Here is an 18,947-nt window from a genome sequence, read left to right on the forward strand (position 1 = left end):
CCCAGCACATAGCATATGAATGGAAAGGAAGTTTCTGTCCGAGGCTTGCTTAAGTGTTATTGGAGCACAGAGCAAAAGTGGGCGGGACTTAAAAAGGGGTCAAATTTGATTTCATCTGCTGATAAATAAATAGACTTTGTCGTGAGATTGTTTTCTAAACAACTCTTGTTTTTACCACATGCATGAATGTTCCCATCGTTTCCAGTTATCTGCCAGTGTACCATCACCCTCTGTTTCTCCCGTGCAGTTCGATTCAATTTTTATTGTCCCAAGAGATGAATACGGTTTGCAGATGGAGTTAACAATAAAATAATGGAATAGAATAAAAAAGCGTAGTGGGAATGCAATAAAATAAAGGAACACAAGTGAAATCACAAAGAAAGTGTTTTATGCCACACTGACAATGAGCTGATAAAACCCTGCAGGGAGTCAATAGCTGAATATACTGCAATAAAAATCATCAGTGCTGCTGGGGCATCCACCAAAAGGAATTGGTGTAGCACTTATGACTGACAGTAATAAGGTTTACAAATATTTCTATTCAGTCGTGAGAAGGAGTAGAGACATTTTATTCTACAGTTAGTGAATAATGGGACAGCTAGTTAAAGGGAAAATCCTCCTCCAGTTTATCATTGTTTAAAAATAGCAACTGGAAGATATCTCAAATTCTTGTTGTTTGGTGCTCTGTTTTTCCATGGATATTATAAGATACTTCCGATGCAGCTACAATGGTATAAAAAAGTAAAAAGGGCCACAAATGCAGCACTAAATTTCTCTCAAACATCAACAGCAGGCTAAACATGCTGTTTTGGTGTCAGTCCCTCAGGATTATTGAGCAAAGCACTTCTTTCTAGACTCTTCATTTTGCTCCGACTTTCAACCGTCACACAAAGAGAAAGAAATCCACCAAGAGAAGAGGAACACACAACAATCACTCCACCGACAGTACCCTCAAGGGACCAGTACAATACATCCAGCAGACAAGTTGTGTTATCAGTAAAAGGATACGATTCTCCCTTTTCTCGGATGAAGAAACCGCGTTCTCTTGCTGTCACCACCACTCCTGCTCCTGCTATTGCTCATTACCTTAACATAAAACACAGAGCTAAATACAACAAGTTCACACCTGCTCCCTTGGGGTTGTGGGAAATGTAGGAAACCATCATCTAAATCAAATGTAGACAAGGCAGGTTTGAGGGGAACGTGGGATTCACAAAACTTCAGCACAAAGACTGATGAGATCTCAGCGGTGTGCAGGGAAAAAAGGCGGTAAGGTGATGGGGGGTCTGGGTCTTTATGCAGCAGTACACTCCTTTTCCATCCACAGATAAGCTTTCTTTTTTTCTTTTGGAGCAGGTAGTTGCCTGGGTGGGCCTGGTTGGAGGCAATTTTTCCTGCCCTTTTCCTCGACCCCGGTGTCCTGCAGCTGCTTGATGGGGGAGCAAATGACAGCCGATGACCCTCTCAGCAGTCAGCAGCGCAGACAAGGTGCTGCAGTTTGTCCTTGGAAGCAGGAGGAGGGTGAGCCAGACTGAATACCAGGACGCTTTCGATTACTGCCTCAGAAAAATTGGACTGGGATAGGTTGTGTGGTGTCAAGTTTTCTCAGATGCCACAGGAAGATCGACTGTTGTGCTTTGCTAATTAGGCGAGAAGAGATGTTTTCCTTCCATCTGCAGGCGTTAGTGGATTCAAGTGCATACGTGTGTGCTTGTGTTTGTGTGTGTACATGACATGCATGGCCTCTGCAGCAAAGATCGATGTTTGTATGAATATGAAGAAAAATGGAAATGTAGCAGATACAGTGATTTATTAGACTGCCCTCTCTCACACACACACACACACACTAAGATCCTCACAGAAAGAGAAAAAGAGGGAGTGGGAGCAGGAGAAAGAGAGGAACACAGAGAGAAAGTTTGCTCGAGGCAATATTACCCACCTCTGTTGTCTTAAAATCTAGCCCTCAGCCATGCAGTCAGGAGTTGTGTCAATATAGGTTATTATATACGCACACACACGCATTCGCCGGCTAACCGAGCTGCACGGTGGAGCAGCACCATGCATGACAAATGTGTCATGAATAAATATCTCCACATCAGATTAAATGAAATAAAGTTGCATCAGAGAATGTGAGCGGGCACACAGACAGCAAAGAGCATGCAACACATGACTTGATGACAAGTTTGCAGCCAAGGATGCTGTTACTAGAGTAAATTCATTGTGTCACTCTGGGACTCATTAAAGCACACGAGTAGGACTGTCATTAAGTGGGAACCCAAACTGGGTAAATGTTGTCCCTTAAAACTAAGGCTCATTAAAACACACAAGAGCAAATGAGAGCCCAAAAGGAGCAGGCGTGTGTGACCCATTTTGGCTCATGACTGCGTCGTCGTATGCTGTATGACACACACACACACACACACACACACACACACACAAATATCCTAAACAGTGAACTGGCCGACGAACTGAGACAGGATGTGGATGAAGGCCACACACGTCAAATGTGCCAGATGAAATCACATTAGTAACTTCAGTGGAATCTAATTAAATCAAGTTGAATCAGCAGCTGAGGCGGTAAAACCACTGCTGGTTGGCTCTCCGCCCTGCAGCCATGACACAGTCTCACGCTCCTGGTTACAAAAAGGGGTTTTCTTCTTAGCAGGAGTTCAAACACAATGGACTGCAGCCCTGTTATTGCAGAGGTTGTTGCTCTTCTTCTTTTCCTCCTTTCCCCTAATTTCCCCCCTGAAGCACTTAGAGCTCAGAGACCATACAACCTATACACAGCCAAGGTTTCCAGATAGGTCTAAAATTTCCTTCAATACTCGGGCAGTAAAAGTTATACCAGGGGTGTCTTAATTGACTGGCAGTCTGTATAATCAAACCATTAAATAGAGGCAAAATGCTAATAAAACAGTCTTATGCCCACTAGCCAGATGGTGGCTCTGTAACAAGCTTTTTTATACTTAGGACAATTTTTTGTAAACCACCTATCGTAGAAACACCATTTTTTTTTCATGATTTCCTGGGATGAGGTGAATCAGCTGCACACAGGAACATCTGTTTCTACACCATACTGAATTTTTAAAATAGTGTATTTATGTAAACTCCCCCAAAACCATTTACCCAATCATCTACAGCTTTGCCATTTGGCTTCTCTGGACTCAAGCCACGATGTTTGAATTTAGTTGTTATAGGTGCTAGGGTGTGGCGTGAATCAAAGACAAACAAACTGGAATTTTGCAAGTAGCAAATTCTGTAACAACCAGATACTCGTAACTCCAAAGTGGTTTTTTCAAACTAACATAATGGAGAAAATCTCTTTAGTCAAAATTCAATAAGACTTTTCCAATATATACCAGTGTTCATTTTTCCATTCAGGTGCTCAAAGTCAGACAGTTCCTTTTTCTATGGACCTTATTTCTTATTCTTGTTCACATTCTCATATCAATGTGCTCTCTGAGAATATATTGGATGTTGGAATTTGGATTATACTTGACCACTACACTAGTCAGTCCCTTTCTCATCTGTTACGTCTCACCTCAACCGGCAGATATTGCAACACTGCCACCTGGCGGTTAAATACTAAAACTGCAATATATTTATAGTAGACCCTGACTCCACGTGCTGTGCACTTGCCAAAACACATTATGAATAAAAAATACATAGGCATATATATGGTGCATAAAATAAATGGTACATGATTCATCTCCCGCTTCTACTTAAATCCAATATTATAAAGAACGTGACCTTTTGTGATCTGTGTGACAGTATTAATTGCTCATTTATGTTGTGTGTGATGTCGGTTATGGCCTGGCTGGTCTGTGTTGAATAAGAGGCTTTAATCTAAATTACACTTTTACCTGGTTAAAGCTTACAAAATGCTATGAAACAAAATGAAATAAAGAGCAGACCAGTAAAGGGACAAATATAAATATTGGATTAGTAAAAGGTGTAGTGTCCCCTTCTGAGCCGAAGCTGCAAAACACGCAAAAAACATGAATGCCCATATATCTAGAGCCAGTGTTTGGTTTGTCTCTTTTGGGATACTACATAAACAATGCGCTTTATTATGGCGGCCTCCACGGAAAAGGACCCGCTCTATAGATTTAAACAGATCATTCTTAAGTAAGAAAAACATAACAATTCTTATATTCAGGTGATTATACACTATTGAAAACAAACCTATGCATGTTATATTCCATTTCTGCCAACAGAGCCTCTTAAATGATACACACCTTTATGGTAACATATAATGGGTTAGAAATTACTCTGCAGTTCAGGTATTTTAAAAAAAATATATATTATTATTAATATAAAACGTACTTTCTGTATAAATCAATGTGCCTATCTCACGACATACTTTAGGTTTTCATGTTTGTTTCAACATGTTTGAGTTATCTGGATAAACGTATATATTTCCTGTAGACTACAGTACCCGTCATGCCTCTCGTTGTGCGTGATGACGCCACAGAACATCAACAACTCACATGTGGCCTAAAGCGGCGAGCGCCGTTGCTGTGTTAGCAACAACTGGGTAATGTGGAGCTGACTTCCAGCCGAAACACCACATTCAAATAAATATTATTTGGCTATACGCGTTTTTTACACAGCTGCACTTGAGCCAACATGCCTCCGAAGAAACCCGCCCAGCCTGCGGGAAATAAAAAAACCCAAGAGAAGAAAAAGGAAAAGATAATTGAGGTAAAAATAACACGAGTTAGCATGTCGGTATGTAGCGTTGGCGCTAGCTCGTCAGCTAACGGACCGCCGCACGCGCCGTACCCTGGCAGCCGCTCAGAGCTAACGAAGCTAACGAAGCTAACGAAGCTAACACAAGTGCCGACAAGTACAAGCTAAAGTTACACTGGTCTCTCGGTAGTTGTCAGCGGTACCTACCTGTTCATCAGTCGTTGTTGTTAATGTAATGGCCGTTTAATAAAAATGTAAACCACTGTAATTCAGTCGTAAGCGAGTTAGCCAACTGTCAGGACTTTGGTTATTTTGACTAATGCATGTATCTTACGGGGATGGTCAAGCTCCTAGCAGGGCCGTACCGGCCCAGTGGGGGCTCACACTTGTCCTTTTTAAGGTTGATATATGTCCCTTAAGTCAGTAGCTAAAAGTATTTGCCATAACATAACGTACTTACACTATATTCTGTTCGCTTGGTTGTGTTTGGATACATGAACGGGCAGCAGAGCAGAGCGGGCCCGCGGGCCTGCTGGTAGTCGGCCTCAGGACGGATGAGGGGCCAGATAGGGGCCAGTTTCGATGGCGAGCTAAAACAGGAGAAAAGTTTGTCATTTCAAAACGTGATTGTACTGTGAGAGTACTGTTCTCGCCGATGTTGGCTCCGCTAACCATAAGACCTCGTTATATTTCTCTGTCGGTGTGATCATACCGGCTTGGTAGCGTTAGCCGCCTTTTGCTGCTGTACAGCCACAGATTGTACTGCAACGTGTAAGTGTCTGCCAGATGGTTTAATGTCCTGGGAGTTTGGTCAGAAAGGTTGGATCTTCGGTGACTTAAATCATGAAGACAGATGTTTTATTTGCTCTGAATGTCAGTATCTATCCCCAGTCTAATGTCACAACAGGTAGTGATAGCACTTTGTCACCTGGAATCACATGGAAAGACCAAAACCAACACTGAATTGATTCTGTTAACAGGTAGTGACTGTATTTAAGGCCTAATATTACTGATTCCACTGTGCCATGGATCTCCATTGTTGTCCAGAAACTATTGAAAACTCGTGAGATTTCACAGCCCCGTCTTTCTGATAATGTACCGTATTTCATCTAAATCTTATTTAAGAGTCTGTAAGTCTCTTCTGTCTGTAAGTCTGTTATGCTGAAATAGAAACGGTTTTAGAAACTATCTGTCTCGTATAGTCACAAGAAAAGTGATTCCAGACAGTCCACCAGTTAATAGTTGTCACATCTGATTCATCACAGCTCTTTCCTCCTTACAGACTTGGTCAGTTTGCTAAGACAGATTGTTGTTGACCCAGTGGTTGTTGCCATCTTAGAGTTGACAGATTATAGCAACGTGACATAATGAATCTTACTTTCTGTCTTTGGCCCCTTTTCTAAGCAGCCAGCTTTGTGTGGCTCAAATAAGATTCTGCTTTTCCCTGAAATCACTTACTAATTACCATCGTGTCCACATATTGGTGTTTATATAACCAAAGCAAACAGCTGCATTATCCTGAACGTTACTGCCTCTACACACTGTGATAACAGAATATTACTGTACAGAATCGACACGAATGCAAAAGCAGAGATGCAGGGTCAACTCGTGTCCCTGTTGTCCGTGCCATTCTGATCATTTGAAAATGCATTAAAAGACGAGCGGGTTTTTTGTGTGTGTGTTTTTAACTCTTGATAATTGTGTATATACTGTTTCATAGGCCAGTATATCCTGCAGCTTTATAGTGGGTTTGTAGACGCAGGTCGTCTGTAATCAGCGGCAGTCACATTGTGGGATTTGACCAGCAGATGTTGGTGGGCGTACCAGTGCAATGCAGAAGTAACTTTATTGATGCTTCTACAATTCTCATGTGGGGCAGGCCGGAATCACAGTGTATAGAGGCCAATGAGATCTGTGCTGCTACAAGTGGCTACTCCAGGTGTGTTGTCAATGAAAGTAACTCTTGTTTGGCTTTTTTTTTTTTTTCTAGGACAAGACATTTGGCTTGAAGAACAAGAAAGGGGCCAAGCAGCAGAAGTTCATCAAGAACGTAACCCAGCAAGTCAAACATGGACAACAAAGTGCCAGACCGGTTAGGAAGCAGTTCTTGCTCTCAGTATCTGTGTTTCCCCATTCTTTAATAGCACTGATTGTCTCCCTCCTCACTCTTTCTAACTCTACCTTTTTTTCCCTCTTTCTTCCAAATAATTTAAAATGTCAGCTGGGAAAATGGTGCATTTGTCAGAGACAACTGATAGTTGACTAGATTGCACCACGTATCAGGAGTTTAGTCTCCTGGCTGTATGGTAGATATACAGATCTGTGTGCTCAGATACGTACAACCAATAAAACAACTACTTACAAAACGAGCTAATGTCATTGGATCAAATCATCTTTAACTGTATCTACCGTCTGTGTGTGTGTGTGTCTGTCTGTGTGTGTGTGCGTGCGCGCGCAGGGCGATGCAGATAAGACCAATAAAAAGACCGACAAGAAGAAAGAATTGGACGAACTCAATGAGCTATTTAAACCTGTAGTCGCCGCCCAGAAAGTCAGCAAAGGTAACCAAGTGAAAGAATCAAGTTTAACTTTGTTAGTTGTTCATGTAAAAGTATACATATATGTGTAAATATATTTGCCTCTTCTGTCTTGTCTGCAGGTGTTGACCCAAAGTCAGTGCTGTGCGCGTTCTTTAAGCAGGGCCAGTGTACTAAAGGTGACAAGTGCAAGTTCAGCCATGATTTGTCAATGGAGAGGAAATGTGAGAAGAGAAGCGTCTACGTGGACGAACGAGATGAAGACCTGGAGAAAGGTCAGTGTATAGTGTAGGTCGTCATCCTACACTAAAAACAGAGTGGGATAAAACTGTATAGTGCTAAGTGATGTTAGAGTTGGGACCAATCAGATCCAATATCGGTACAGGGAGCCAATGTTGACATCATTCACATTTTAGATATCAGACGTCTGATGGTTTCATGAATGTGTAATGATGCAATTTCAGGCCCATAGCAAAATATTGCAGTACAAATGAATGAATTAGTAATTAAACAGTACTACAGAGTTATCCAGTAGTCCCCATACTGTTTTGTCTCCAAGAATTCTATATGTACAGGTGGAGCTTGTGCTGTACCAGGAGACAGCTGTAACTGTATAATAGCATGACTCAACATTTCCTTAGTTTGGACATAATTTAGTCTTGAAACACAGAAGAGAAAGATATATGAGCCAGCACCCTCGCACCCTGCTGCAAAAACGTAACCACCCCTCACTTAATGCAGATTCTCAGAAACAGTAACTATTACATGATACAACAGGACAGGTTCTAATTAAGTGAGGTTTTTTGTTTTTGTAAGAATGTTTGATCTGCACCAAGAAGTGCAGCTACAGTGTTAAACATACAAAGTTCATAGGTGTAAACTATACAGATGCTGGTATTGTAGTGACATATACAAATATTAGTATTCATGTTACCCAAAGTGATTGTATTGTGCATTACTGGTAAACTTTTTAGTGAAAAATGTTTGATTACTTGTTGATTTAATTAACACTGGGCCTGGTATGTTCCATTTAGACACCATGGACAACTGGGACGAAAAGAAGCTGGAGGAGGTGGTCAACAAAAAACACGGAGAGGCTGAGAAGAAGAAAGCCAAAACACAAATTGTAAGTGTGTTCTAAAGAGGAGTAAATAATGAATGAAGACAGGGAAATGAAATGGTCCATTTGATAATTGATGATGAACAGTTGTACGTTGTAATAACTTCATCTGTGATTATGAGGTGATTATGAAATGCTGGTTTGTCCCCAAACACATGGAACCACTTGACAGTCACTCAAACTTAAAATTCGGCCAGCTAAATACAGTCTGTTATCCCTGTACCTTCTGTGTAACATGATCTACTCTGTTGTGTTGTTGCAGGTGTGTAAGTACTTCCTGGACGCCATAGAGAATAATAAGTACGGCTGGTTCTGGGTGTGTCCAGGAGGGGCCGATATCTGCATGTACCGACATGCCCTTCCACCCGGCTTTGTGCTGAAAAAAGACAAGAAGAAGGAGGAGAAAGAGGATGAAATTTCGCTGGAGGAACTCATAGAAAACGAGGTAAGGATGGATGGGGAGATGCAAGGTCTCTGAGGTTACTCCAATCCAGCCAATATTTGTAGAAGAACAGGGGGCTTGGAAAAAATGGGCTGAAAGGAATCTACTGGGGATGCTTCAGCACATTACTTATGTGCATCCATCTTCATTCCATAAACTGGATTTTGCACCAAATCTCAACAAACATGGTTGCTACTATCATGGAGGTCCAGTGTAGAACTAAACGTGCACAAATGATGAAGAAATTAGTTTTTAGATTGTTGTCTAGAAGTTGTTGTAGAATGATGATGATAAATGTAAGTAGCATTTCATCAAGGCTTTAGAGTTTGTTCTTCAATTTGCCACCCAGCTGTAAGAAAGCTTAACATAAATACACAACTGCTCACCACAGTTACATCCAGTAGAAATGGTAAGCAGTGGTGGTTAGCTCACCATTCTGTTCGATGTTGGCTAACAAGCTGACATTAGTACCAGCAATTATTAGGTCAATAATACACTTTATTACGCCTCATTACACCTTTTAAAAACAGTGCTTCACATATACACATTATAGTATACTACGATAGAGATGAGCTCAATGAAACAGAATGAGTTAGGTTGTAAAATGCCTAATGTCTATACAGATAGACTGGAAACAAAAGAAAGATCCTTGATCAGTAAAAACAACTCAGAAATAAATCTGACAACCAAACTGGGAAATGTAAGCAGTTCCCTTAAGACACTGTTGCCTAACAGTTGCGGTCCTCCATCATGGCTACCAATGTGAAATGTTTTTTAAATACTGCATGTGACTGTTGTTACCGTGGAAGCTCTCCTTACTCTCCACATCCTGATCTGCCTCTCTCCCTGCAGCGTGCAGCTCTCGGTGCCGATGTGACCCGGATCACCCTGGAGACCTTCCTGGCTTGGAAGAAGAGGAAAAGGCAGGAGAAGGTTGGAACACGTTTACTTTATTAGCATCAGTTTGTCTGGGCAGCATCAGAAATGGTTAAATACAAGTCCTTTACATTTCCCTGTGCAAATGAGGTCTTGTGATGATTCAGGAAATAGTCACATGTAGTTTAATTCCACAAATCCTAAAATGTTTTACGAGTTTTATGTGCATAAACGTTTCAATTGATTTACAGGTGGACAAAGCGAGGGAGGAGATGGAGAAGAAGAAGGCCGACTTTAAGGCTGGAAAATCGCTAGTGGTAAGTTTGGCTCCAGCTGGTTTGTGAGTGTGTGTGTGTGTGTGTGTGTGTGTGTGTGATATAAAAAAAAAGTATATGATATTAATATCTATATAGTCTATATCTATATATATATATATATATCAGATAGATAGATACGAAGTACGATACTTATATAGAATAATAATATGATACTAAGATATAGATATATGAATCGATAGGGATATATTATATATAGATATATAGATATATATCTATATAAGATATATAGATTATATATCTATATCTAATATGGATATAGATTATATATAGATGAAGATACCGATATAGGATATATAGAATATATATAGCTATAATACATAAGATATCGAAACGTAGATATAGGATAGATATAGGATATAGATATAGATATATATAATACCGTATATAATCGTATATAACTATAATATGGCAAACAATACGGATTTTGACCTTAATCACATGATCTGCAGGTGAGCGGCCGTGGAGGTGTTTCGAGTGTCCGTCCCAAGAGTTGGTCGACCCCGTGATGATGCTGAAGCCCGATGACCACTCGATATGCACCGATGATGAGGGAAACGATGATATGGAAGAGGTAAATATGAACATATTGTGAACAAATGTAGCATTTGATACCCGATACCAGAGAGGGCTGACACCCCTGGAAGCCTGCCAGCTCCCTGCATCGTTTGACATAATCTTTCTCCCCCTGTGGCATTTAACAGCCGACTAGAGTATTTGCAGAATTTTGGTATGGACTTGGTACCTTAGCATCGGTTCAGGTGACATCCCTGTTAGTGGCACAGTCACAGAATGTGAGCCTCTCCTGTGCAGATCACAGCCTCTACAGTCGGGTTATTTCATTGGGCTTTGTATGACTTCATATTGATTTGTGCTCGCACTTGAAGTGAGATGTCCCAGCACAATAACTGCACTGAACATTATTTGGTGTCTAATATAGTTTACATTGTTTACAAAATGTCTGCAGTATGACAGTGTTGTGATGTGTGCTCAGTCTGTCAGCCTTTCCCAAGTTATTTTGGTTATGCTGTGAGGTTGGTGTTGTCAGGCAGTGATCTGCAGGTCCTCACATTTTCAGTTTTTGTTGTAGTGCTGAAATTGTTAAAGAAAATGTAGCACTCTACATGAGATCATGGCTGTGGCTTTTACAGTGAAAATGACACTTGTGCATTTCTTACTGCACTAATGTCCTGCAATAGTGTTTAAAAAGTGTCACAAATAAAGCCCACATTTCCAGGTACGCTGGCTGCACAAAGAGAAGTCAAACAGAAAGTGAGGCTCTGGTGATGTGGATGATGTGGAATCCTTACAGTTTCCACATCTCAAAGATGAGACAGCAACATTTTCCAGTACACTGTTTTGCCTCATTCATAAGCAATTATAATTGAGCTTTGTTACAGGTGATGCAGAGCGCTTTAAATGGTCTAATTCCTGCTGAATTGCAGCTGCCTGCTTTTTCACGCAACAAATAGTTTGCCTGTTAATTATCCACACCTGCTGTACTCCTGTGTGCTTCTGCGTAGATCCAGGCTGTTAATTAGTACAGAACATGTTTAATGCACCAACAAGACATGTTTTATTCTTAACTTAATTAAACATAATTTAGCTATTTTTCCTGGTGGATTCAAATAAAACTAAAATGTGCAATAATTTGCTATATAAATCTACTATAACTATAAACTATAAATCAGGTCCCTTATTAAAGCAAACATCACTATAAGAAATAAATCCTTATTCATCCAGCTGGCCTTGAATGAACACACAAGGACTCCTTATCACCGTATATCACCAACACACTTTGGGACATACTGACATTCAGTATTTGGTATGTTAGACACAATGGATAATAAATGACTACACCTACTGTTGTTCAGTAGTAACCCACGTGAAGGTATCTTTTATTTTCACTGTCTATACCAGATATCCTCAACATATTACTTTGATGTTATTTTAGCCTCTGTCCGCTCTAAAGCTTATTTATTTTTATTACAGATCAGTAGCACAGAGTTTCAGGACATAGACTTATCCCGTTTCGTTCCACAAGAGGTCGACAACACAGGCATTACCGTAGCATCTACGGACCGCTTCACCTCCAGGAAAAAGACTCAGCCGACGGAAACAGACAATGGTAAGAAAAACGTACTCCTTAGTGATTTCTGTCTAGTTGGTAGGCCGAACTATGTTTCACCAGCCAGTACATTTAGTTAGACTCATAACTGACACACAACAAAACAACCTGAGTAAACAAATCTCCTCTTCTGTCTACAGAGGAACTGCTGAACGGAGCTTGCGGTGGCGCTGAGGCAAACGGGCTTTCGGGAGCAGAGGGAGGCGGGGAGGACGGAGGAGGGGAGGACGAAGAAGAGGAGGAGGAGGTTCCAGTGGATGAGAACCTCTTCACGGGAGAAGATCTGGAAGAGCTCGACGAGGAACTCAACACATTGGCGCTGGAGGACTGAGAGGGAAGCACGTGAGAGGGAGGGAGCGTGAGGTGGACGTTAGGACGGACTTTGTGACAAAGGGAAGGACAGATGGATGCATGGAGCTAAACAACAAAGAGACCAGATGTTTGAATGATTTTAAATTTCAGAGACTCCAGTAATAAAGCCTGATTATATCACGACATCACTGCCTGTCTCGGCCCCCTCTGTTTTCTGTATCGCCCCTCTCACATCCCAACACGTCCTCTGTTTTTTTTGTCCATTGGGTGTCCAGATGTCCACAGCAGGGCCAATTAGGGTTAACCAGGGGCCAACTCCACATGAATGTGTCAGAATTTCCATAGAAAGAATCGGGCTGCTGTTGTTAATGTGCACTTTTGTTGCACGACGTTGAAACTGAAACTACTTTTGATAAATTAGGCTTCAAGTGCTTCTCGACCCGATCAGTTAAATATTGAATATAGTGATTTGCAGAGTGAGATAATGTAAGGGCTTCAAATTGAAAGCACTATACTTGGGGGTTGTACTGTAAGATAACACTTATCATAACATTATTAATGGATGCTTAAAGGAGCTGTTGTAAATGGAAGTTAGACAATGTGGGAAATGAACAGGAGTGATTCTGTTGTAAGAAACTGAATCTGTTCTGCTCTCATTCCAAAATAAAAGCTATACTTTAGGGTTGCACTTTCATCTTTCTGAGGAACATTTCTTCTGATCCATCTCATTTCAAGTTAAAGCCCTGTTGAAAATTCTTGTGTTATAGAAATTTCATGCAACTTTTTGAAGGAAAAGTCCAGAGCAAACTTGTAAAATGTTGGCCCTATTTCTGAAACCAGATTATAATTCAATTACTATAATTCAGCCCCAGCAGGAACACCAAATGGTCCCATTATCAGCCCAGTATTGTAAATAATATTCTCATGAGTTGCCTCCTGAAGAAATAAAAGATTACTGTACATCCAGTGTGTGTGTGTGTGTGTGTCTTTTGCATGATGCCAGGTCCCACATTATGATAGAGGCAGCAGTAGTTGATATTATTGATTTATTAATGATGATGGTATGAAAGGGGTTGCGTGTAGCCATGTACCTACAGAGAATTAAAACCCCAATCTGCAGCTCCCCTCGGCCTTACAGAACTCCATGGCGAGTTTCAGCTCGTTGTTTATCTGTCCCGGCAGCACTCACTGTTTGGATTCACTTCCACCGCTCTCATCACCTGCTCAGCAGCAAGTAGAGAGGTGCAGTGAGGGGCTGGTAAACACAGTGGCTCATTCTGCAGCAAGAGAGGCAGATGATTTCCCTCAGGAGACCAAACAGAGCTAAAAGAGTGAACGTTTAATATGTTAATGTTTCTCTGTACCTGCTGGATGTGTAAAAATGAAACTGTCTTTGCTGTGTTCACAATTTGATTCTGCAGTGGGTGATTTGATTTAAACGTACACATTTTGCGATACCCCACTGCTGTTGGCGGCCAGATCAACCTGTTTGGGGGCCTCTGTTGCCACAGTACAGTGCACATCACGTTACAGTTAGCAGCTTCATTTAAGTTTGCACAGAAACTAAACTAAGACCCAGGAACCAACGGATACATAAACTGCACTACTTGCCTGGTCCAAAGTTACCTGTATGCCAGCTAGTTTGTGGTAGTTTGATGAAACACACCATCATTTACAAAGTAAAAAGACAGGACCCAGTTTATACTGCTAACTAAAAAAAAAAAAACACATTTTACACATTTTTTTTTTCTAAATTGTCAAAAAGCAACTGACACAGTGAACCACAGGGCCCCTGGAGGTCTTGGCCCTTGAGGCAGCAGCTAACCTATATCCACATATGTTTTGGTGCCAGTGAATGCATTTTCAAGAGTAAAATGCTTTTGTCAAAAGGATTTCATGGCTGGCACATCTTAAATAAGATAATTACAGTACACATATAGAAAGCGCCCCATAGTTACATGTACCTGAAGCATTGTTTGGATCACACCAGCCCACCTCATTTACAACTGTCACACATTCATACCTACCAAGGGAGGCGTGTTCAGCAGCTGCATATAATATATTCAGAGCTAGACCAACTGAAGATTCAGAAAACCACTTTTTGTCATTTTCTTTATTTCTAGTCTATCCTCTCGCCCCATACAGAATTTAAACTACATTTTCTCTCAACTAAAAATGTTTTGTCATGTTCCCCTCTGCATACTCAACCACATTTCCCAGCTGATCTTATTTAGCCAATATTTGTACCCCACCACTATTCTGAAGAATTATCAAAACAAACACATGAAAGAAGTCAAGAAGTCAGTGCACAATGGCAATATTCTCAGATGGACAAAAATGTATTTTAAGCCACCAGGGAGCACGTGATCGGACAGCTACAAAAGAAGAGACGACACAGGTTGAATGGTGTGTTCAACTGATCTTTATTTCTACTGAGACAAAAAAAGTTCACAGTAAGTCTGACAGACACCTTTGAACTGAGCTCAACATGGGATTACAAGGCATACCATAAAAGAAAAAAGTAGTAGATCTGAAAAACATAACACTCCAGATCCGGCTTTACAAAGCCTGGTTTTAGCTCATCAACGGACTGCAGCCTCCTGCCAACCACCTGAACTACAACGTAACCCATGAGATTGTTAAACTTGAAAAAAAACAAGTGTTTCTTCAGTAGTCTGTGGATACACCATGGTGTGCTTACTTAGTCCAGCTGACAAGAGCCAAAAGCAGTGTAAAAAGCAGAAACACTGACACTAAGCATGAACTACACATACACACACATCGATGCTGCTCACACACTGTATAGGATTAACTTTAGTAGTGGATGCTACTGTGTGTTCGTTAGATCAGTGAGTCACAGCAAGGTCACTGACCACAGGTAAGGTCAGACAGGTGTCAAAGGTCGTGTCAGAGGTCGGGAGAAGGTCTTGATGTCGGTCGGTCGGTCGGTCAGGTCAGATGTCATTGTGTCATGACAACAGTCGCCTAGGGAACAAGAAGCTGCAGTGTTATTCACAGGGAGAGAAACAACCGTCATCAGCAACTTGTAGACATCTTGATAGACTGAGTAGTGCTTTCCTTACTAATGCAATAAGTGTTTTACACGAGGGAACAAGTGTGTGGATGTGTGTGTGTGTGTGTGTGTGTGTGTGTGTCTCACAGAGGGCCTAGAGTCTGCATGTTCACCCAGCAAGAAGAAGTTCTACTTAGCAATACCTGGTGTTGTATATTATACACAAACTGCTGCTGACCGTTTGTGTTGATGCGTCACTTCATACGAGATACTGTACTGGTACTACATTTCAGTGTGTTCAGAACTCGACTGGGTGCTCAGCTGTCTACCATAAGCATATGACATTACAACACACACTTACTCATGTAAGAAATGTGACTTAACTCTGCAGTTATTCATACTGGCGCTCCCTGCAGCAGAAAACTTGGCACTTACCGCTCATTCGTGCCCCGTGGCCCTAGTAGGTACGAGGACGTTTATGAGACTCCTCTCTGGGAGGATCAGCCAGCATCACCTTCATCTTTACTCCGTTGACGACCCGACCGTGAAGCGCTGCCATGGCCTCGTCTGCGCACTGCGAGACAGACGGAGACGAACACAAAGAGGAGGCCATATTTATTTAGGGAGAGCTACTTGATTTGGTATGACACCTTTTGGAATCATACCACTTCACTTCCTTCATTATTTAACTGTTTGACCTGTGTCACCTGTTTGTCTGCATACTTCATGTATCCAACCTTCCTTCCAGGAACCAAATGGACCTCAATAAGGGAACCAAAGCGACTGTAGAGAAAAAACATTTCATTGTAAAGCAGGGACATTTGTTAATGCTGATTACACTGCCATTTAAGAGCATTTAGCTTGATGATCATTATCCAACGGCAGTGACTGAGCTTACAGTTGTAATCAATTGAACCTTTGCCCTTCTGGCTAACGGACCATTGTTTTATGCATTTTGTTACGTTCGTGTAATATTGTATATTTGTGTTATAATCAAGTTTTTACCAGAAAACGTCCTCCAGCACATCCGGGGGCAGCGGGGAGGGGCTGAACACAACAAACAAGCGCTCCTTCGCCTTGCTGTCAGGTGGAGCGAGCTTCTTCAGAGGGGGCAAGTTGACGTCTGTCTGAATGCGGGACACTGGGGAGACAGCAGAGAAGCCCTGGAGGATACCAACAAACGCACCCAGGATCAGTCATTCAGCTTAAACATTCTTGTTTTTCACAGCTGACTATAAAACCAACAGGGCAAATATTTATTATCTTAAACACCGATACAGAGGGAGCGGCTTCTCTTCTATATAGTCCACCCTGTTCAATCAACATGAGTCTACAGTAGCCCAGAATGGACCAGCTGGCTGTAGATAGGGCTTTTATGCGTCCACTGCAGTTGCTCCTACACAGAAGTCTGAGCTACATTCAAATGGTTGAAATCTACAACTTCACCGTCAAGAATCCTTGAAATTTTGTGTAATTACCAACGTTTCTATTATTTAATGGGTAAAGTGCTATAGGTGTCAGAGGAGGCCTGGAGAAGCAATTAGCCAGAAGAGTAATTAACCTTGAGTTGTTATTATATACAGCGTGAGTTGTTGTGATGATGATTGAGTTTCTCTCTGAAGTGAAAATGTAAAAATAGAATAACTGAACTTTCAATTATTACATTTTTGTGGCAGTTTTCCAGATGAAGATTATTTCATCGTGATTCTGCTGAAATATAATCAATTTGTGTTTAACAAGATGAACAAAACACTTCGCATGAGTGCAAATCTCACGGAAGCAAAAAAAAAAACAGTGACGACCGCGAAAGAGTGAAAATAACTCCGAGAGACAAAGGGCAGAGGGGACTCGAGCGTTAATGCACTCACAGGTTTCATCACTTGGCTGGTGGACGGCCCGTTCCACACTGCAGACATCATCTGGGCGGCAACAAACTGCATGGCCATTCGACCTACGGGACTGCACACAAACACAAGCACACATCCTGATTCAAGCTCATCTTCAATGGAGAACACATTTATAGCGGGAACATGCGCGCTTAATAAAGATACTTTGCTGTCTGCATGTTTTTTTGTGGTTAGGTTTACATGAGGTTTTCCTCTTCGTCTTAAATGTGTGGCGCCAACAGCTTTTACTGCTTCAGACTGCGTATTTTGTCGTTTACTATATGAAGACTGTTTGCTCCTTTTCTTCATCGGGGTGCTGTGGAAAACCACTGCCCGGTCACTGTGGCCCACAGGCGGTAATGGTCACGTTCACCCATGAATATTTAACAAATATAGACCAAGCCGACGTAAGGAGAAGGTTACTGTTAATTATTAGTGGCATTTTGGTGCCAGCTTTTAAATTAATGGATAAATTAACTTTAAAGGGCATTTCTGCCCCATGCCTCCATTAATTAGGACCCTTCTAACGCTGCAAGCTGTTGTGTTTATGAATTATATACGCATGCGTGTGTATGTACCTGCTGCGGTCCTCTCCGTCATCAACAAAATTTACTGCCAGTCTGTTGCCAGGTGGATACTCAAAGCCATTGAGCTTTTCCTTGGCATAAACCGCTGACCCAAGGTTACTGTAGCGAATCAGAGCATGACCTGAGGGCACATGGCACAGGAAACAAAAGCAGCCAACAGGACAGGTTAATTAAAGTTACGACATGGTAGGGATTAATCATAGAACACTCAGCAAACTGATCAAGTAGTCGACCAACAGAAAACAATCTACCTTTGGTCAGAAATGGTCTGTAAATTGAACTACGTATTATAGAAACACTCTCCTTTTCTGTAAAGTGGGAAGTTAACACTTAAACAGTACTTAAGAAAGCTCAGCAAGGACTTTTCTTCATAATCCACAGATGAGTAAAGCCCATACTTTGCCTTTAATCACCAACCTTTGCTCATTCCATAAGCGTCTCTCTGCAGCTCACAGTATTCCATGCCAGGAATGATGTCAAACAGAGCAAAAATCTGCTCCTGGGTAAGCGCGGCCCGTGTTGACATCATCAGGCACCGTGTGAAGTCACCCGAGCGGTAGTCCATGACTGGGTAGTTGCCAGGGTCACCTGTAGAGGGATGAGGGACACCAGGATCAATAACAGGACAGAGACAACTGCAGTAACCTCTTTATTCACATCTTCAATGTAACCGTTTATTAAAATCTACCTTCAACCACAGCTCTGAATGCACCATCGATTTAAATGAGGAACTGTATTCTTTTAAATGACTGTGCTTTAACTCTAACTCATAACTTGAACTCATGAGCAGCTTGAATTTCTATTTTTATCAGGTATTCATTCTCAGGCTGACCAACAGAGGTTCTTGTGTATATCTCTGTTTACTTGCGAGCAGTCTTCTTCCCTGCCACTGATGGTGCATTGCTTTGTTTCTTGGTGTGTTACCGCCACCTGTTGATCAGTGGAATAACGTGAAACCACTGGCAGGAAAACAGGCACCCATTCATGAAAACATTGCTCCTAAAGATTTAAAAAAA

At 41.5% G+C, this 18,947-nt stretch overlaps 2 protein-coding genes across 2 annotated transcripts in view; one reads left to right on the forward strand and one right to left on the reverse strand.

The window, feature by feature from the left end:
• The first annotated feature begins 4,494 nt into the window (after nt 1–4,494).
• zc3h15 (zinc finger CCCH-type containing 15) lies at nt 4,495–12,630 on the forward strand. The gene is given in 12 exon segments (XM_035663516.1): nt 4,495–4,707; nt 6,686–6,787; nt 7,154–7,256; nt 7,355–7,507; nt 8,267–8,358; nt 8,615–8,797; nt 9,647–9,727; nt 9,922–9,987; nt 10,458–10,507; nt 10,510–10,579; nt 11,998–12,133; nt 12,274–12,630. Coding segments are annotated over 12 exon segments (1,302 nt in total). The 5' UTR covers nt 4,495–4,632; the 3' UTR covers nt 12,465–12,630.
• A 2,219-nt stretch (nt 12,631–14,849) lies between these two features.
• The window catches only part of rbm45 (RNA binding motif protein 45), a 6,200-nt gene continuing 2,102 nt past the window's right edge, over nt 14,850–18,947 (reverse strand). The window contains exons 5-11 of the mRNA XM_035664006.1: nt 18,349–18,519; nt 17,923–18,052; nt 17,327–17,417; nt 16,464–16,621; nt 16,166–16,241; nt 15,894–16,032; nt 14,850–15,430 (exon numbers count right to left, since the gene is read on the reverse strand). Of these exons, the coding sequence (XP_035519899.1) occupies nt 15,916–16,032; nt 16,166–16,241; nt 16,464–16,621; nt 17,327–17,417; nt 17,923–18,052; nt 18,349–18,519 (743 nt within the window). The 3' untranslated portion in view covers nt 14,850–15,430; nt 15,894–15,915. The remainder of the gene's footprint in view (nt 15,431–15,893; nt 16,033–16,165; nt 16,242–16,463; nt 16,622–17,326; nt 17,418–17,922; nt 18,053–18,348; nt 18,520–18,947) is intronic.

This window comes from Morone saxatilis, unplaced genomic scaffold, assembly GCF_004916995.1.
Source record: "Morone saxatilis isolate NCDOM2014 unplaced genomic scaffold, NCSU_SB_2.0 Contig19, whole genome shotgun sequence".
In the NCBI taxonomy this organism is placed as follows: Eukaryota; Metazoa; Chordata; class Actinopteri; family Moronidae; genus Morone; species Morone saxatilis.